Source organism: Macrobrachium nipponense, chromosome 12, assembly GCF_015104395.2.
Source record: "Macrobrachium nipponense isolate FS-2020 chromosome 12, ASM1510439v2, whole genome shotgun sequence".
In the NCBI taxonomy this organism is placed as follows: domain Eukaryota; kingdom Metazoa; phylum Arthropoda; class Malacostraca; order Decapoda; family Palaemonidae; genus Macrobrachium; species Macrobrachium nipponense.
Window position 1 is genome coordinate 20,977,849 of NC_087205.1, and position 22,500 is coordinate 21,000,348.

The 22,500-nt window shown below is 35.1% G+C and overlaps 1 protein-coding gene across 1 annotated transcript in view; it reads left to right on the top strand.

Annotated features, from left to right (window-relative positions):
- Positions 1-22,500, top strand: part of LOC135224753 (transient-receptor-potential-like protein) — a 210,596-nt gene that overhangs the window by 116,972 nt on the left and 71,124 nt on the right. The window contains 2 exon segments of the mRNA XM_064264079.1: positions 5,941-6,047; positions 16,546-16,654. Of these exon segments, the coding sequence (XP_064120149.1) occupies positions 5,941-6,047; positions 16,546-16,654 (216 nt within the window).

Genomic DNA, 22,500 nt, shown 5'->3' on the forward strand with positions numbered 1-22,500 from the left:
TGAGGCCCAAGAGCCGATAACGAAATTGACAGCGCCATGTCAGTGTTTGTTGCGTCGGAAGCGCTTGAGGCAGTAGGTAGCTATAGAAGATTCACATCACCCGTGCATTTGATGTCTAGGCCAGTCCCTTACGACGCTCCTGATTGGCTGTTGATAAGCCAATCACAGGGCTGGAGAGACTCAGTCTCTCGAGAGAGTTTACATAGGCAGGATGTATGTTTCACTTTTCCTGAAGAATACGTCTTTCAAAAATATTCCTCAGGAGAAATGGAGCATACATCCTACCTATGTGAACCCTCGAGAGAGACTGGGAGTTTTCAGCCCTGTGATTGGCTTATTAACAGCCAATCAGAAGCGTCGTACGGGACTGGCCTAGACATCAAATGCACGTTGATGTGAATCTACTATAGCTTCGGGGTCTTTGACTACGCATCCGGAAAGTGTAGTTTAGGTCAAAATAAAATAACTGTTTGCTGTTTTCGTGTTTTTCCCGTTTTTCCCCCGCCTCGTGGTTCAATACACGTTGGAAGTTATTTTTCTTTTTTGCATATTCATCATAGTATCAAAGGTCTGGTGGTAAACACATTCTCAGAAGTGAAACCGCACTCCAGTTTTTTTTAGTTTTTTTTTTACCACAAGGTTTTGCCGTTTGTCTTCATAAAATCTATCATTTTTTATCTTTACGTGATACTTTTCTTTTACGTGGGTTTCGTGCAATAATAGATGAATCGATGTAATTGGATCGCAAGGTCCTGCGTATTACTTTCATCGGTCAAGTTGATGTTTACGTTCAGTCTTGGAGGTGATATGTCATTTTTTTTTTTTTTTTTAGTGCGAAGCGTATGTAAGATTGTACTTTATTCTCGTACTCGATCATGCATAAGTCATAGAAATAGCTATAGGCAAATTAATGTACTAATCAATAAGATAATTGCTTTAGTAACTCTCTCTCTCTCTCTCTCTCTCTCTCTCTCTCTCTCTCTCTCTCTCTCTTCTCTGTTCCAATAGACATGATACTGTTCTCACCAACTGGGGGCTGAGTTCGATTACCGAAAGAAACAGAGCAATTTAAGGATTTATTTTTTATTTTTGCTGTGCAATTGCTTACTTATGTTGTGAATTAAATACGTGTCAAGTAATGTCGTTAGTCGACTGTAGTGGGTCACAGCTACGTCGATGAGAGCGTGGAACTAGAAAGCTCACAGCTTCTGAGGCCACCTCTCTCTCTCTCTCTCTCTCTCTCTCTCTCTCTCTCTCTCTTCTCTCTCTCTCTCTCCCCACACACACCTACGTACATATATATGTGTGTATGTGTGTGTATGTTTTATAAGTAATTTGAAATTATTTACCTGTATTGCACTCGTGTGCATGTCAAACGCCTACATATTAAAATAGATTTGCGTTTCCCATCCCGGGGTGACGGGTCCCGTATTGGGCCATTAGAGCAGGTTAGGGGACCGAGCGCTTTAAAATATCCACTAATATATTTTTACTGGGAAAACGAAAAGACTAAACAATACAAAAACAACAGATTTTGCCAAAATTCTTTTGTACAGAGACGGGTATTTTTTTTTATTCTATTGTGTCTGCTTTCTTTTGCTCTATATTTACTTAACACTTCTGCACATGAATATTTATTTGCTTTTATTCATGCCTGGTCAAAGGAAAGTTTTATTCTTTATACATTCATACAATAAAGATTAAAAGAAAGACAATTTTTTTTATGTTAAACGAAAAGCATGCAGTGTTTGGAAGGAATTTGCTAATCCAACAAATAGGTATTGCTCTAAGGTTCACAAAGCAATATTTTGAATTAAGTAACAATAAGTAAACTAGAAACAGCCTAAAACAGAGTAAAATGTCCATTCAAAGAAACTGTTTTGTGAGCTATCCACGGGGAACACGGTCATGGGGGCCAGCAATCTCGTCCCTAAAAATCAATACATAGAAGCCTGAAATAGTACTATAGTAGCTTGATTCTTTAAACCGGTAGTGAGTCACAAATAATGACACATCATTACACTTATGTTTTCACAACATTCAGTGGGGAGCTAGTTGCATTGTGTATGAAGTGTTTTCGTTATTTTTTTATTTGTGCGCATTCTTTATGCTTTTTTATCTCAAAAGCTTTTAGAGATTTATTTATCTTACTTATCTGACAGAATTATTAATAATTTCTTTTATAGTCTACTTCACGAAACGTATTTATTTTCCTCAATGTACTTGATCCTAGTATATAATATTTGGAGTAGTCCCAAACTCCAACAAATGTAGGTGAATATATTTATATCTATATAGTATATAAAGATGTATGTATGTATGCATTTATGTGCCACATACACTTTGAAACACATTGAGCAATTTCAACCAAATTTTGTATACATATGATTTACCATTTGGAAAAGAAAGCTGTTGGGGAAAGACATCACTGGCACCAAAGGGGGCGGGTGTGGGAAAGGGATTGGAAAAGATGAAACAAAAATAAATGAAAACAACAGATGTCAGTGTCTTATCCATAGTTTTTGAGGTCGCTGAGATGGATTGTGACACTCCTGATGCCCTTTAAGTCCAAGTCCAGCCCCCGATAGGAAAGGGGAGTGAGAAAGGGTGGGAAGGAGATGGCATTTAAAAATAACCAAAAACGACAGATATTAGAGTTTTTGAGGTTGCTGAGATGAATAGTGACACTCCCAATGTCCTTTAAGTCTAAGTTGAACCCCATTAGGAAGGTGGGGTGGGGTGGGAAGGTGGTGACAAGTAAAAGTAACCAAAACCTACAGATATTAGTTTCTAATCCATAGTTTTTGAGGTCGCTGGGATGAATAGGGACACTAAATATAAAATGTAACAAATGTTGGGGAATGTAACTGAAGCAATCTTAATAGGAAAGAGAGAAAGAGTGAGTAAGAGTAAGAGGGAGAGGAAGTGAGTGAGAGAGTAGAGAGGGTTTGGGAGGAGAGAGTTCATTGGTTGTCATTTAAAGTTTTCCTGGGCAGTGCTGGGTTGGTCAGCTTATATATATATCAGTGAACATCAGGGTCCGTAAAACACATAAAAAAGCCATGGTTTATTCAAGAAACGTTTCACACATTGCTCAGTGCATCTTCAATCTGTAAAATTAACAGTGTCCAAGGGAAAAAATTATTCGCTACCATCCCTTTTATCTTAAATAATAAGTTTATAACTAAAATGAAATGCATAATTGAGCAAGAGTTAGGCTGCCTTAATATGTATCTTATCTCCATTAATCCCCTGAAGACTTGCACATTTTTCAACCAAAAAGTCAATTGCCGACCTTCATGAGATCCAACATTATTTACAAATTTAATCGTCCTGGGTGTCCCGGTATTTATGTTGGTTTTTTGCCGAAGGTTGTTGCAGATGAGATATTGCAGTCACATAAGGATAAAGTTCCTGAACGTGACAGAGAATGAGCCAGCCTGAATTTTCTAACATTAGGAACTGTGCTTCCATATGCAAGATTGAAGTCCATAAGAAAAACATTTCTATTATTGGTGGTACAAGCCACAGTAACCACCTCACCACCCTTGAGTCTTTGTACATTAAACGGCTGGTGTTCCGTCCTGAAACTCCAGCGTATCCGCTGCTCCTCGATATGTAGCATAACTCAAGTCTTGGGCGGGTTTATCGTCTTAGTCATTCGTTCTTCCTCCTCCACTCTAACAGGTTGTTAAATAACTGGGTCTGTCTTTTAATATAGTTTTAGTTTAGTTTTTATAATGAGAAAATTGATTTTTATAATAATTTTATTTGTGATGTGTAATATTTCGCTGAGTTTGTGTTAAATTTACAGCTTGAAGATGCACTGAGCAATGTGCGAAACGTTTGTTGAATAAACCATGGCTTTTATGATGGGTTTTAGAGACCCTGATGTTTACTGATATTACTCATCTGGAATAATCTTCACAAAGCAATATTATATATATATATATATATATATATATATATATATATATATATATATATATATATATATATATATATACACACATGCCTAATTCACCCTTTCTTGGGGTACATGTTCTGTCAGGTACATCCCGCCAAATTTACTCTTATGTACTTGGATTTTATCATTATACATGGTGTGACATGTTTTTAACATTTCTGCTGTAATACATTACATTATATTCTTTCATCTTCCTCATGGGTGTGCATCTTTTCATTGTATTTCATTCGTTAAATTTACATTTTTAATTTGTTTGGATTTTTAATCTTTTTATGAAGAGTTACTCTGTAGCAGCAATCCATTTTTTCTTTTAACCTTGAAAGCTTTTAAAGCATTTAAAATATTCTAAATACGAGACCCTAGAGAACAGTGAATGCTTCATTGTCACGAAATAAATTGATAATTTTAAGTTCCACACTAGAGCTAATTGACGATGAAATTTGTTCTAGTTTTGTCCAACCTTAACTCAGGGTTCCTGGAAGAGTCCAGACTGTTAGGGAAGCCTTCTCCCCGCCCATGTGTACCATTCCAGTTGTAGTTCGATTATCGTAGGGTTCACTTAGAGCTGGAAATATGGCATCGGGGATTCTGGGGCAGTTATAGTGGAATTACTGTTAAATTGTTCGGTTTGAATATATTTATATATATATATATATATATATATATATATATATATATATATATATATATATATATATATATACATATCATATATACAATATACACACACACACACGCGCTTATATATATATATATATATATATATATATATATATAATATATATATATATACATGCATATATATGTATAATATTATGTATAAAACTCCTATTTATCCATTTTTCATTTCCAAACTAAAGCTTATGAGTGTATACAAACACCCCTATCCATTTTTAATTTCCATCTGATTCATCTTTTTCAATTTCCATTCTTGGTTCCACAGTTCAGCTTTTGTTTTGAAAGATTTATATCTGATAAATTCCCTGTTCCACGTTCAGCCTTTTCCTTTCTTAATTCAGAGAAGAAAAGATAGCATCCCCGGTCATATTCACGCCATAATACCTAAATCAAGGGAGAAATAATGTTGCAAAATCTATCAATCAACACTGCACAACTGTTATATTCATTAACCTGAAAGGATCATCAGGAAGTATGTTGACACCTACTCACTTTGAATAAACTTTTTTTTTTTTTTTTTTGGGGGGGAGCTGTTTGGGCATGGGGGAAAGGGGGTTGCTTGTACAAAATGCCGCTTAATCGTATATACATCGCCCCTCGTCTTCAATTTCGTTTAGATCAGATTCAACTCGGTTCTTATCTCATCTGGGTTTTCCAGTAGTTCTTTTCTTCTCCTCTCGCTGTGTTGAATTTCCTCGTATCGTAATTGACATTTCACAATATGCCCTCTACTTTTCAGTTCCTAATATTCTTAATATTTAATCTTATTTTTCCTCCTTTAAACCGTTTCGTATGATTGGTATGCCAAGACGAAATATATATGTATATATATATATATATATATATATATATATATATATATATATATATATAAATTATATATATATATATATATATATATATATATATATAATATATATATAATATATATATATATATATATATATATATATGTATATATATATAATCTCTGTACTTTGCGGAATTGGTTCCCACCATAGTCGACTAACCAACAGCTTCTTTCTTCTTTGTTTAGCACAGCAGAGTTGCAATAAATATATTTAAGAAACGGATCCAAGCTGTATCCCCCTCGTGGGATTGAACTTTGGTGTCCCACTTGCTGAGACACGGGGGTATTAAATTATTTACTTTTGTATTTGTTTTCAAATTTTGTTTTACTAGCAAACTCCTTGCAAACATAATTAACCTTCCCTTCAGATGAACTATTGTCTTCATTTTCAACATTCACTAATGAATTAAAATAGAATCTTCTGACGCCATTTTTTTATTTACAGGCGATGCCCTTCTCTACGCTATAACAGAGGGCGTCTACAAGATCGTGGAGATGCTGATTAATCATCCCAGCATCACTCCAGAGATGCTGGCCAATGACTGGGTCAAGGTAAGGTTCCAAAAGGTTTCGTTCTTTTAGTTTTTTTGTTTTTTTTATCTGAGTCAGAGTAGCTCAAGATTTGGGGAGATCTTTGTTCTTGGTCGCAAGGACACTTATGTTTGACTTTCATAAGGATGCTTTCTGTGTGACATCCATAGGGATGCTTTCTGTTTGACTTTCATAAGGATGCTTTCTGTTTGACTTTCATAAGGGTGCTTTCTGTGTGACTGCCATAAGGATGCTTTCTGTTTGACTTTCATAAGGATGCTTTCTATTTGACTTTCATAAGGATGCTTTCTGTGTGACTTCCATAGGAATGCTTTCTGTTTGACTTTCATAAGGATGCTTTCTATTTGACTTTCATAAGGATGCTTCCTGTTTCACTTTCATGAGGATGCTTTCTGTGTAACTTCCATAGGGATGCTTCCTGTTTGACTTTCATAAGGATGCTTTCTGTTTGACTTTCATATGGATGCTTTCTGTTTAACTTCCATAGGGATGCTTTCTGTTTGACTTTCATAAGGATGCTTTCTGATTGATTTTCATAAGGGTGCTTTCTGTTTGACTTTCATAGGGATGCTTTCTGTTTGACTTTCATAGGGATGCTTTCTGTTTGACTTTTATAAGGATGCTTTCTGTTTGACTTTCATAGGGGTGCTTTCTGTGTGACATCCATAGGGATGCTTTCTGTTTGACTTTCATAGGGGTGCTTTCTGTGTGACATCCATAGGGATGCTTTCTGTTTGACTTTCATAGGGGTGCTTTCTGATTGATTTTCATAAGGGTGCTTTCTGTTTGACTTTCATAGGGGTGCTTTCTGTGTGACATCCATAGGGATGCTTTCTGTTTGACTTTCATAAGGATGCTTTCTGATTGATTTTCATAAGGGTGCTTTCTGTTTGACTTTCATAGGGATGCTTTCTGTTTGACTTTCATAGGGATGCTTTCTGTGTGACTTTCATAGGGATGCTTTCTGTTTGACTTTCATTAGGATGCTTTCTGTTTGACTTTCATAAGGATGCTTTCTGTGTGACTTTCATTAGGATGCTTTCTGTTTGACTTTCATATGGATGCTTTCTGTTTGACTTTCATAGGGATGCTTTCTGTTTGACTTTCATAAGGATGCTTTCTGTTTGACTTTCATAGGATGCTTTTTCTGTGTTTGACTTTCATTTTGGGGTGCCTTTCGTTTGACTTTCAGGGTGCTTTCTGTTTGACTTTCATAAGGATGCTTTTGTTTGCTTTATAGGGGTGCCACTGTTTTGACTTTCATAGGGATGCTTTCTGGTGTGACTTTCATTTTCATAGGATGCTTTCTGTTTGACTTTCAATAAAGGAATGCTTTGGTCTTTTGTTTTGACTTTCATAAGGGATGCTTTCTGTTGACTTTCATGAAAGGATCTTTCTGTTTGTGAACTTTCCATAGGGTGCTTTCTGTTTGACTTTCATTAGGATGCTTTCTGTTTGACTTTCATAAGGATGCTTTCTGTGTGACTTTCATTAGGATGCTTTCTGTTTGACTTTCATAGGGATGCTCTCTGTTTTGAACTTTTCATAAAGGATGCTTTTTCTGTTTTGACTTTTCCATAAGGATGCCCCTTTTCTTCTGTTTTTTGACCCCCCCCTTTCCCATAACAGGGATGCCTTTTTTCCTGTTTTTATGAACTTTTCATAGGGATGGCTTTTCCCCCTGTTTGACTTTCATAAAGGAATGCTTTCTTGTTGCTTTCATACAAGGGGATGCGTTTGTTTTTTTTTTTTCTACTGTGTTGGACACTTTCATAGGGGAATGCCTTTCCTGTTTGAACTTTCCAATTTAGGAAAAATGCTTTCTGTTTTTGATCCTTTACCATAAGGATGCCCCCTTTTTCCCCCTGGTTGTTACTTTTCAATTAGGAAAAATGGCTTTCTGTTTTGACTTTCATAGGGGCTGGGCTCTTTCTGTTTTTTAGTTACTTTCATAAGGGATGCTTTCGGTTGACTTTCAATTAAGGGAGGCTTTCTGTTTTTGACTTTCATAAAAAGGGATGCTTTCTGTTTGACTCTTTCATAAGGAGGCTTTCTTTTGACTTTCATAAAGATGCTTTCTTTGTTTACTTTCCATAAGGGATGCTTCTGTTTGACTGTTTAAGGATGCCTTTCTGTTTGACTTCAAGGATGCTTTGGGTTGAGACTTTCATGAGGGATGCTTTCTGTTTGACTTTCATAAGGATCCTTTCTGTTTGACTTTCATAAGGATGCTTTCTGTTTGACTTTCATAAGGGATGCTTTCTGTTTGACTTTCTTAAGGATGCTTTCTGTTCGACTTTCATAGAGATGCTTTTTGTTTGACTTTCATAGGGATGCTTTCTGTTTGACTTTCATAGGGATGCTTTCTGTTTGACTTTCATGAGGATACTTTCTGTTTGACTTCCATAGGGATGCTTTCTGTGTGACTTTCATAAGGATGCTTTCTGTTCGACTTTCATAAGGATGCTTTCTGTTCGACTTTCATAGGGATGCTTTCTTTGTGACTTTCATAATGATGCTTTCTGTTCGACTTTCATAGGGATGCTTTCTGTTTGACTTTCATAGGGATGCTTTCTTTGTGACTTTCATAAGGATGCTTTCTGTTCGACTTTCATAGGGATGCTTTCTGTTTGACTTTCATAGGGATGCTTTCTGTTTGACTCTCATAAGGATGCTTTCTGTGTGACTTTCATAAGGATGCTTTCTGCTCGACTTTCATAGAAATGCTTTTTGTTTGACTTTCATAGGGATGCTTTCTGTTTGACTTTCATGAGGATGCTTTCTGTTTGACTTTCATAGGGATGCTTTCTGTGTGACTTTCTTAAGGATGCTTTCTGCTCGACTTTCATAGAGATGCTTTTTGTTTGACTTTCATAGGGATGCTTTCTGTTTGACTTTCATGAGGATGCTTTCTGTTTGACTTTCATAGGGATGCTTTCTGTGTGACTTTCATAGGGATGCCTTCTGTTTGACTTTCATAAGGATGCTTTCTGTTTGACTTTCATAAGGATGCTTTCTGTTTGACTTTCTTAAGGATGCTTTCATAAGAAGATTTTGGGCTTTTTTGTTTGACTTTCATAGAGATGCTTTTTGTTTGACTTTCATAGGGATGCTTTCTGTTTGACTTTCTTAAGGATGCTTTCTGTTCGACTTTCATAGAGATGCTTCTTGTTTGACTTTCATAGGGATGCTTTCTGTTTGACTTTCATAGGGATCCTTTCTGTTTGACTTTCATAGGGATGCTTTCTGTTTGACTTTCATAAGGATGCTTTCTGTGTGACTTTCATAAGGATGCTTTCTTTGTGACTTTCATAAAGATGCTTTCTGTTCGACTTTCATAAGGGTGCTTTCTGTTAGACATCCACCATGATGTTTGACTTTCACAATGATCCTCTCTATTTGATTTTCACATGACTATCGTCTTACGGACTTTCACAACAGTGCTTTCTGATATATAGGAAAGACTACCAAGCGCCAACCTACACACATACATATGTAAAACATATTAATCTCCTCATAACCATAAGCAAATGAATCAGGAGAAAGACAGGATGGTCTAGAACATCGAAACAGTTCTTGAAAGTATTACTTCCATTTCCCTCCCAATAGAATGAACTGAAGACCATGTAAACAGATTGATATTCAGGCTGTTTGGGGAACAAAATTCTGAATGCGACGAAAAGTGTGCTATTATAGTAGATTCACATCAACCGTGCATCTGGTGTCTAGGCCAGTCCCTTACGACGCTCCTGATTGGCTGTTGATAAGCCAATCACAGGGCTGGCAACTATCTCTCGAGAAAGTTCATATTGGCAGGATGTATGTTCCACCTCTCCTGATAGATACTTTTGAAAGACTTATTTCTCAGGAGAGGTGGGACATACGTCCTGCCTATGTGAACTCGTTCGAGAGACTGAGAGTTTCCAGCCCTGTTATTGACTTACCAACAGCCAATCAGGATCATCGTAAGGGACTGGCCTAGACATCAGATGCACGGTTCATGGGAATCTACTATAGGAAGTTTGTAATGGAGTTGAGATTTAATGTATAATCTCGAAATGTAGAGAATATAACGGACAGCTGTAGTTAAAGCCTTGATGTTGTTATATATCCGTTTCGCGTCATACTGTAACATCATGATAAGAGTAACACTTTTGAGTACAATACGTATGCTGAGATATATACTGATACTCACTACACAGATGTGTTGCATCTTACAACAGCTGTGTGACACATGTTCGGGCGAATGATGAACTCAGTTTATCAGCCTGAACGGTGTTTTTAACTCAACCGCACTGAAAGGAGTGCTTCAATAACACCGATTTGTATCGCCAGTATGACATCGCACACTAACTATACATATATATTTTTTTTTTTATGGTCAAGCTCCCTGAAAGGGTGATGAGAACGTTACAGACAAACAGACACACACACTTCAGACCTCTTCACAAGTTGGAGGGGAGTGGATGCTTTTTATCCGTGAAATTGACCTTATATTATTTTGAAAACTTTTAAACATCTCTCTCTCTCTCTCTCTCTCTCTCTCTCTCTTCTCTCTCTCTCTCTCTCTCTCTCTCTCTCTCACACACACACACACACACACACTGGCCATTCCTTAGGGAGTTTTCAGTCTTTGAAGGTAGTTGAAAATAATAGAAAATTGAAGACGAAAGGAGGAATATGAATGCATAGTGATTAAAATCATATAAAGAAGCTGCTGAAATTCTAATAAATAAAGTTCAGTAACATCTAAGAGGTATATTGACCTTGTTCTGCATTGTAAAAGAATCCTCATGAATGAATAATGTTATTCCTATATGTATACAGCTTCCTTAGCCTCGCCGACTAAGAGAGCCACGTTCGAATCCAGACCGGGGCTTGTATTTAAAATCACATGCAGACGTATACATACATATAAAAAACTATATTGTGAAGTTAAGAACACAAACTTCTTATCGGGTTTCAAGTGAAATGAGTCCATTATTTTTTTTAGTACATAAGTGCTCATCAAAATGTAATTAATTCATTTAGACTACGTAGGAGATGAATACTTCATTAAACTCGAATGGAAACTCACTCATATTAATTACGACGGTGGAAGTTTCACAGTGAACTTCTTCTGTAGTCCTACAACTGAGAAGTTTGGGCGAGAGTTTCTTTTCGTTGTGCATTTGTGAGTGGGGCGACTTTAAAACTTCGTTCAAGACCGTCGAAAGAGAGAGAGAGAGAGAGAGAGAGAGAGAGAGAGAGAGAGAGAGAGAGAGAGAGAGAGAGAGAGAGAGAAGCTAGTAATGCATAAAATAAATCAAGATAGACTTATAGGTAAAAGAATTAAGAGAGAGAGAGAGAGAGAGAGAGAGAGAGAGAGAGAGAGAGAGAGAGAGAGAGAGAGAGAGAGAAACTAGTAATGCATAAAATAAATCAAGATAGACTTGTAGGTAAAAGAATTGAGAGATGTTTCGAAGTGACCACATTATGTGTCATATTAACTCCCAGTAAACAATTTTTGCAATTCGTTTACACAATATTCTGCCCCAAAGAAATAAAAAAACCCTTATTAATTTGTCTTTTAAGTATGACAATCCTTAAATGTTAGTCACTCACTGTTATGACAGGAATATTTATTAATCTAAAACTTGGTAATCAGCAGTTGAGTCACGCTAATGTTCACGATATATTTAAGAATAATTCCGTTGCTGATTTACATTCGTCATGAACAGATAATCTGTATCAAAACGAAAAGGGGAGATCACAGAGACTTACATAGCGTTTTAGCATGACCCTGTGCTTCGGAGATTACAGAGAAATACAAAACAGTAGCTAGCCAGTGCTATTCATAGTACAGAAAAAAATGCTTTGAACAATACTGTCTCTTAAAATTACACAGAAATTCAGAGACTAAACGTATTCTTGTGACATTGAATTACAGAAAAATACTGAATTACAGAAAAATACAGAACACTTTTTGCACTCCAATATAACGTCGATTACAGGAAAAGGACCGAGCACAGTCCTGTAATATTTAGATTACAGAAAAGTACAGACCACTTTCTCACTCTGCAGTACGACTTAGATTACTGGAAAATGATTGAGCACATTACAATAATATTTGAATTACAGAGGAATACAGAACATAGTCTTACACTGTCCAGTATAACTAAGACTACAGGAAAACGACTGAAGACACTCCTATGATATGAAAGTTACATAAAAGTACAGAAAACTTTTAAATCATCCAATATAACTGAGACTACCGAAAACCGACTGATCACGACCCTTTGATATTCAGGTTACAGAAAAGTACAGAAAGCATCTTAGATTACAGGAAAACGACTGAACATGTTACGGAAGATTCCAGAACACGTATTACGCTGCCGAATATGAATTAGATGACAAGAAGACGAAAAAAAAAAAAGGCCACTCACGAACACCCACGAGAGCCATTTAAATCGCGGGTATGTGTTAGGAAACGATTTTCCAATGTCAATCAAAGGCTTTAACGAAGCGCAGGCCTTTGATTGGTGTGATTGACAGTCAAGACTTCCTCCACAGCTGTCCGCATTTCCTATTCATTCGCTTTAATAAGTTTCTCCCAAAATGTCGTTCTAGCCAATAGATCTGGGGCCACGGAAATAGGTTTCCTATTTGCTCCGATTTCTTTCTTTTCTTCAAGGGAACTTGATCAGTGTATATCGATTTTCCAAAGTTAGTTGTTATTATAATTAGTAGTAGTAAGTAGTAGTAGTAGTAGTAGTAGTAGTAGTAGTAGTAGTAGTAGTTTAAATATGGGCTGCCCATTACTTCTCTATTATTATCATTTTTTTTCTATCTCAGTCATCCTATTCGACTGGGTGGATTTCATAGTGTGGGGTTTCGGGTTGCATCCTGCCTCCTTATGAATCCATCGCTTTTCTCACTATGTGCGCTATTTCTAATAGCACAATCTTCTGCATAAGTCCTGAAGCTACTTCGACATCTAGTTTTTCTAGGTTCCTTCTTAAGGATCTTGGGATCGTGCCTAGTGTCCCTATGATTATGGGTACAATTTCCACTGGCATATCCCATATCCTTATTTCTATTACCAAGTCTTGATACTTATCAATTTTTTCTCTTTCTTTCTCATCTGCTCTGGTGTCCCATGGTATTGCGACATCAATGAGTGGTACTTTCTTCTTGATTTTATCAATCAGCGTCAAGTCTGGTTTATCGGCACGTATCACCCTGTCTGTTCTGATACCATAGTTTTCTATCACTCCCTGAGGTTGGTGTTCGTAGCACTTATTACTGCAAGGTAGCTGGTATTTTTTAAATAGGCTCCAGTGGAGGGCTTTTGCTACTAAATCATGTCTCTTTTTATACTGGTTTTGTGCAAGTGCAGAACATTCGCTTGATATGTGGTTTATGGTTTCATTTTTCATATTGCACTTCCTGCATATGGGTGAGATGTTATTTCCATCTATCGTTCTTTAGACATATCTGGTTATTAGGGCTTGACCTTGTGCAGCTGTTATCATTCCTTCTGTTTCCTTCTTGAGTTCTTCCCTTTGTAGACATTGCCATGTTTCATCGCTGGCCAGTTCTTTGGTCTGTCTTATGTGTTGTCCGTGCAATGGTTCACTGTTCCATTCCTCTGTTGTGCTTTTCATTCTCTTATCTGTATATTTCTGGGTCTTAGTCCACTTTTATCAGTCCCCCTTCCCACGCACTCCTTAGCCACTCGTCTTTACTGGTTTTCAGATATTTCTCTTGATGTTGACGCAGTTCTCTATGCTTAGTAAATCCTCTCCCTCCTTCCTTTGTATAGTCTGTATTTGCTCTTGGGTGTAGTGTTTTGTGTATTGTCACGTGTTTCCTAGTTTTCTGGTCTATGCTGAGGTGTTCAGCCTTAGTCCTTTATTATTATTATTATTATCTTTTTAGTAGAAGACCCTCTTTTAAAAGTATATTATTATTATTATTATTATTATTATCATTGTTGTTGTAGTTGTTCAGATTTTGAACGTGTGATGCCCATTTACATTATTTTTATTATTATTATTAAGGGCCTGAGATGACGATTTGTAGAATTACTCACAAGAACAGCAAATGGTTCTGCCCGGGTATATTTTGCCCCCTATTAATATACAAACTCTTCTTCCTCTCCCGACATTCCTGTTCCTTTATCTCCTTATTTTTCATATATGGATGCCTACATAATCCTGAAATATTATTATCAATAATAATAAATTATTTTCATAACCTTAACTTTTTTATTTTCATTTTTCATTTTATATTTTTCTGTGTTGTAAAAATATTTTTATTTCGTAACAAATGTCAATAAATGGGTGAGAAACGCTAAACGCCGATAAATAATTAACTGAATAAAGTAAAACTCTAATTCCAGTGAAGTAGTTAGAATTGGTAAGTTTTAGTAATATATGAAATGTTGGTACCCCCTTTTTTTTTCATCATCGTCTGAGTTTGCTTGTCATTACCTTTTTATCGTATTGTTATTATCTTCCGTATTTTTTTTTCTCATCATTATCTTCGCCATTTTCATCTTTCCCGTTCGACTCGCCTAGATTTCTAACTCACTTATGAATATCCACCAACACGCTGCGTCTTTGTTACTGGCCACAATCATAGCAAACGATCATGAAATCGCTACAATTCTTCCAGAAGCAAATAGTAAGAAAGATTGACAAGTGCCAACCCTGTAGACTCATAGTTTCTCTCTCTCTCTCTCTCTCTCTCTCTCTCTCTCTCTCTCTCTCTCTCTCTCTCTCTCTGAGGAATCTTATATATAATATCCTGATACATAGACATAGATAGACTCCAACATGTGGATATCTCGCAAGGCAGTGGATATTAAACCAAGCACGGATTGAAATATAGTCATAGACATTTCAAGATTTGTATGCTGTCTTGTGCACTGCTCGGTCTGTTGATTATTCCCTCACAGTTGTAAATTAAATAAAAAAAAGGTGCATTTACTAAATTACCAACTGTAAGGATCGGGTGTTAGTAAATAGTCGAGGTGGCTCTCTTAATTAAAAAATGGTTTGTCTTTGTCTAACATAATTTGTATTTATTCATTGAATTTTCACTTCTTAGTCTAATGGACATTATGCATGAGGCATTCAACCTTCTCTTCAAAACCTGTTAATTGTGATGAATGATACATTTAGGTGAGGTTTTCCCATCATAGAATTTTAAGGTTTTAAGAAACTTTTATGGTTCTTCACTACCAATATCCTGTAACACACTTACCATAATTTTTTATTCCAATAAGCATGTGGTGTTCCCCGGTTTAAACAACCAGTAAACATACATCAAATGCTGTGATTGGCTGTTATAACTAAAAGTTTTTAATTTCTCTAATGTAATGTACATATTTTCTGCTACAAAGCTCTAACCACTTTTACAAAATTCACATAACATTACAGAGATCTTTAGATGTTGATTAATTTCGTATTCACTGACTATCATAAGAGTGTCACTTTAGAATTTGACATTTTTACGGTCAAACATTTTTTCATATAAACAATAGTCCCAAGACATTTGGAAGAATGAAAGAGAAATCCATTACCAACTTTTGTATAGACTCCATTTTGTTTTTCTTTTGAGTAACCCACTTTGCTTTCGGTACATTTACCCTTGTCGGTTTCTTCACAGCAAATATTTTACGGGTTATTTTCATTAATTAGTTTGTTTTGCCTCGTTTCCCAAGCAACTCACAGCATTCCATTAAATCCCAGAGAACTGGTTTGCTCGTAATCCAAAATTTTAATGAATTTCACTATCTTTCATCGGTGTAATTATAATTTTTGTGGCATTTTTAGTCCCCAAAATTATTTTTGAAATTATTTTGATCCCACTTTAATTTCGACTGATTTTTTGAAAATGTCTTAATAGTGTCGTTTTTATTCTTAACTTTTATTAGAAGTGGTTAAAAAAAAAAGAGAGACCTTCATCTGACCTCATCTGTATATGAGCAAATTAGTATTCTCATCCCTTGTCTGTAAGGTTTGAAAGGTTTATATAAAAATATTTTGATCTCTAATTGGGTAAAATTCATATAACCTCTAATTAGTCAAAAGTTGTTTTTTTCTTTAAACTTTTGCATCAAAGTCATTCATTTTTTACCAGTAAATAGTCAGTGTTCTTTTAAATACTAAATAGCTGATATTCTCTTTAATGCTAAATAATTGATATTCTCTTTAATACTAAATAGTTAGTATTCTTTTAAATAGACTAAGTAATCATTATTCGCTTAAACCATACTCTTTCGCATTGCAAATTAACGACCAATGTATGCGAAGACATTCTCAAAAATAGAGTTTTTATCATCTTTCATTGCGTATGCAATACCAAACCTTACACAAAAATAAATCCCCTAATGAGAATTGGCTCCCCTCAACAAGGGGTATAGGTCTTATTTTATATGCTTAATTTACAGAGCGGAAAACAAAGATGTCCACATATCCATGTTTTTCTTCCTCCTTTTATTCTTCTTCAGGTTCGAGCTGGCGGGGAGGAGAGTAGTGACTTCGACCCCAACATTTCTCCCATAATCTTAGCCGCTCATTGCAACCAATTCGAAATTCTCCAACTCTTCCTCTCGAGAGGTGAGTCTACTCCACGATTTCTGAATCATATCTTAATTTTTAAACGTGTCTGATGATTTTCTCAGTGTTATTTACCATATTCTGTATAGTCCCTCCATTCCTGAGTATTCCCAGGTCTCCCGGCAACGTTTGGCATCTTGGCACTACCTTGAGACCAAGTAGGAAATACCGGTTTTTATATTTGCGCTCAATCGAAGCTGCGTATGTTTCTTATAGTAATGAAAATCAAGAGACAACTTAGTTAACTTCCGTCACCAGTTTAGGCAGCCTTGTGACGCTAGTTCATGGGAAGAAATCAGTCAGCTGTTGGCGACCTGGTCCAAAGTTTGGCGCCAAAATACTAAAAGATGCCAGAAAACGCGATAGTGCTACGACACTTGTCTTTATTATGCCGAAATCTTCATTCTTTTCTACCCTAAGTTTCCTAAAGGTTTCCTCTTCAGTGTTTTCAATATTTGCCAATATTCCTATAAGATTTTTTAAGCTTAAATATGCTAAATTGATTATGCCTTTCAGAATTGAGCTTCTATTTTTCTTTAGCGTATATTGTGTTATTAGTTTGCATGAGTCCTATTCGACGTTTTCTGTTCGTATCTCGATTGAGAAACTATCTTTTCCAAATATTATTATTTGCTGAAGCCATTCTTTAGAGTGCAGAAATAGCTTCGGTTATCATTTGCAGTTTTCGTTTTTTTTTTTTTCGTGTATACTATTTATATATGATTTTTAAGCAGCAGGGGTGTTGTACGAGAAATTTAGTTTTAGTATGTACTATTCTACGCGTATATTATTTTGAAGTAGAGTGAGTTTTATTCCGTTTTCAAAACGGTGTATTCTGGCCCTACTCAGATGTTATTGTTCAGAATAAGGGCGTTTATTATTAATTTATTTTGCCGCGTAGATAAAGATTAAGTATCATCACGATATTTTTTTAACAAATGGTATTTTTATCATTTTTGGAAGAATGCATAATCCTTTATATACGCACAATTTATATATATTATATATTATATATATATATATATATATATATATAATATATATATATATATATACATAAAGCGACTTCCACAGAATAATGGCAGGCAGAGGTTCAGTACCTAGCACTTTCACGTGTTCACTAGTTTATTCACGCAACACGAGGAAGCGCTTGGTACTGAATTTCTGCTATCATTTCCTGTGGTATTCGCTGAGATATTGAAGTCACGTGCATATGCTGTGATTTTTAAGCGCATATATAATATATATATATATATATATATATATATATATATATATATATATATTTATATTTATATATATATAAAAATATATATATATATATATATATATATATATTATAGTTTGATTGTATGTATGTATGTATGTATGCAAAAAATAAATATATAAAAACACGTGTGTGTATGTATATATTCCTCCTTGAAGGAACATCTTAATAGCATTCCACTGATTTAGTTCTTAACGGACGCACTTGAAAGCAAAAGGTAGTAATCGGTACCAAGAACTAAATTGGGAAATAATTTTTCTCAGAGTCTTGGGGAACAGGGAGTGGGGGGGACCTTGGATATCGTAGGAGGCACCGTCAATTTGTCCTTCCTTTGACAAGCCTTTTTGTTCCCTGAGCTGTTTCATTGTTTTATTTTGTTAGGTTTGCTTGTTAAAACTCAGTTTCCTCCGAAGTGAAAGATGGCCTTTCTATATAGGACAGACAGACCTTTTGACAGGTAAAATGGAGTGTTTTTACTTTCACGGGCAGAGATGCCTCTCTCTCTCTCTCTCTCTCTCTCTCTCTCTCTCTCTCTCTCTCTCTCTCTCATATATATAGTATATACGTATATATATATATATATATATATATATATATATATATATATATATATATATATATATATATATATATATATATATATTAGCTAAAATTTACAGGTCCATGATTTTTCTCATCTGATTGCGAATATTTATCCAGTTTTAAAGTTTGTCCCTCCCTTTAAGGTACTGATATCAGTATGTAGTTTAAAAAAAAGTAAAGCAAACGCAACAATTTATATATAGCAATAACATTATTATATATATATATATATAATATATATTATATATATATATATATAAATATTATATATATAAGTTGTTGTGTTGTGTGTATATTTAATTATAATATTATGATAAATAATATATAATATATATATATATATGTAATAATATATAGATATATTATATTTTATATAATTATAATATATATGATATTTATATATAATATAATATTATATATATATATATATATTAATATACACACACACTATATATATAATATATATATATAATATATATATATATATATATATATTATATATAGTGTGTGTATATATATATATATATATCTATATATACAGTATATATATATATATATATATATCATATATGATATATATATATATATATATATATATATATGTATATATATATATATATATATATGTATATATATATATATATATATATATATATATATTGTGTGTGTATATATATATACGTGTATATATATATATATATATTTATTTGCGTGCATTTTTTAAACTACATACTGATATAAGCACGTTTTTGGGGACAAACTTTAAAACTGGATACTGAAATTTTATTTTATAAACTTAGCAATCGAAAACTGGTAGATAGCGGAAAAATCCAACGAAATCTCAGATGTGAAAAAAGAAGGTTTTTTTAGCCCATTCAGAAGAAAGTTCCGTGATAAAAGGATTTCCACAGGATCTCTGAAAGAAAGGGAATTCCTTCCATTAATCCTTTATTCGTTAATCTCTTCTTCCAGAATCTAGAAGTGGCCGTGAAAAGGACTGTCTCTTCTTTGCCGTTTGTATTCTTATATAAATTTTTGCAGTTTTGTTTATTGACACCCATTTATTATTTATCTTAGGGACGTGGGTTAGGGGATTACTATTATTATTGTAATATTACTATGATTTTTTTTTTGGTCTATCACAGTCCTCCAATTCGACTGGATGGTTTTTATAGTGTGGGGTTCCGGGTTGCATTCTGCATCCTAAGGAGTCCATCACTTTTCTTACTATGTGCGCCGTTTCTAGGACCACACTCTTCTGCATGAGTCCTGGAGCTACTTCAGCCTCAAATTTTTCCAGATTCCTTTTCAGGGATCTTGGGATCGAGCCTAGTGTTCCTATGATTATGGGTACAATTTCCACTGGCATATCCCATATCCTTCTTATTTCTGTTTTCAGGTCTTGATACTTATCCATTTTTTCCCTTTCTTCCTCTTCAACTCTGATGTCCCATGGTATTGCGACATCAATGAGTGATACTTTCTTCTTGATTTTGTCAATCAACGTCACGTCTGGTCTATTTGCACGTATCACCCTATCTGTTCTGATACCATAGTCCCAGAGGATCTTTGCCTGATCGTTTTCTGTCACTCCTTCAGGTTGGTGCTTGTACCACTTATTACTTACTGCAAGGTAGCTGATGTTTCTTGCACAGGCTCCAGTGGAGGGCTTTTGCCACTGAATCATGCCTCTTTTTGTACTGGTTCTGTGCAAGTACCGGACATTCGCTTGCTATGTGGCTTATGGTCTCATTTTTCGTATTGCACTTCCTACTTATGGGAGAGATGTTATTTCCATTTATCGTTCTTTGAACATATCTGGTTCTTAGGGCCTAATCTTGTGCCGCCGTTATCATTCCTTCAGTTTCCTTTTTGAGCTCTCCCTTTTGTAGCAATTGCCATGTGTCATCGCTGGCTAGTTCTTTAGTCTGTCTCATGTATTGTCCGTGCATTTAGTCTATGCTGCGGAGTTCTGCCTTCGTCCATTCCACTATTCCTGCGCTGTATCTGATTACTGGCACTGCCCATGCGTTTATGGCTTTTATCATATTTCCGGCGTTGAGTTTTGACTCGAGTATCGCCTTAAATCTATGCATATATTCTTTCCTGGTCATGTCCTCCATCTCTTGGTGTTTTATATCCCCTCCTTCTATTATTCCCAGGTATTTGTATCCCGTCTCATTTGTGTTTGATGTTGCTCCCATCTGGTAGCTTTATCCCTTCAGTCCTTGTTACTTTGCCCTTTTGTATGTTGACTAGGCACATTTTTCTATTCCAAACTCCATCCTGATGCCCCCAGATACAATCCTTACAGTCTGGATTAGGGTATCTGTTTCCTTGATGCTCTTACCATACAGCTTGATGTCGTCCATGAACATCAGATGGTTAATTCTGTTGCCTCTTCTCTTGAGTTGGTGCCCAGCATCCTTCTTCTGCAGTACTTTTGTTTTGGGAATCATGGCTACTACGAAGAGTAGTGAGTCGCCCTGAAGATCCCTCTCCTGATATTAACCTCTGCTAGTGTTATTCCAGAACTTGTAAGCATTGTATTCCAATTGCGCATTGTATTTTTGAGGAAGCTGATGGTGTTTTCCTCTGCCCCATATATTTTCATTCATTCTACTAGCCTAGTGTGTGGTATCATGTCTAAGGCTTTCTTATAGTCAATCCATGCCATGCTTAGGTTGGTTTTCCTACTCCTACTGTTCTTCATTACCATTTTGTCTATCAGGAGCTGGTCTTTTGTACCCCTACACTTCCTTCTGCTGCCTTTCTCTTGGTGGGGGATGGTGTTTGTATCCTCTAGGTAGTTACACAGCCTTTCACTGATGATACCTGTCAGTAACTTCCACATTATTGGCAAGTGATAGGCCTGTAGTTACTGGCTATATTTCCCTTACTCTTTTCTTTCTGTACTAAGGATGTTCCTCCTGTGGGCGCATGGTGATTTGTGATGCAATGCTTGATTTTTCCTGCTATTTATTATTATTATTATTATTATTATTATTATTATTATTATTATTATTATTATTATTATTATTATTATTAGGAAATATTCTCTTTTTAAACAAGTGATATTAAATAGTGTATCTGCATCCTTTAAGTTAATTTTATACTGAGTCTTCCCAATTTTCCTTAGCATAATTTTCTCATACACAGTTATACGGGACATTAATTGACCAATGTATCCTACTTCGGCAAAGAGAAATATACTCGCAGCGTATTTTCTAGATCTCTACTGTACGAAGGGAAGTAGTGAAATCCGGGTTATAATCCCGTAGAGTTTACAGCAGGTGTCCGGTAACGATTCGGGAGCTATGCTAAAGAAGTTAAAATTTGGTTTGCTCTTGTCGTCGACTTTCCGATCAGCCAGAAAGTCATTCTTCAGACGAGTGAGACGATTCTGGAGACAAGGGCGGAGGTACATATAGGGATATAAGATTTAACTCAGATAATTAAGCCATTCGATTTAACAAGACATTATTATTATTATTATTATTATTATTATTTTGTTCTAAAGGGTCACAATAATACAAAGTGTAAAAAGTCCGTGTATAATTATACACGGACTTTTTACACTTTGTATTATTGTGGACCTTTTAGAACATTTTATATACTCTCGTGATAGAGAGTTTTTCCTAACTAATTATTATTATTATTATTATTATTATTATTATTATTATTATTATTATTATTATTATTATTATTATTATTATTATTATTATTATTATTATTATTATTATTATTATTTGCTGGAAGAAGACCTTCATTAATACAGGTTTTATTGAGAATAATGGCTGTTTTAGCCGCGTTTATTTTGTGTAGAAGTTTCGCTTTTCTTCCTATTACAGACTTTTCTTCTGTACTCAAATTAGGTATTAAAACGCCAAATGGGGGATTAATATCAGAAACGTGATATTTGTCAAATTGAATATATTATAAATAATTTGTACTGCATTTTGTATAATATATTCAATTTGACAAATGCCACGTTTTT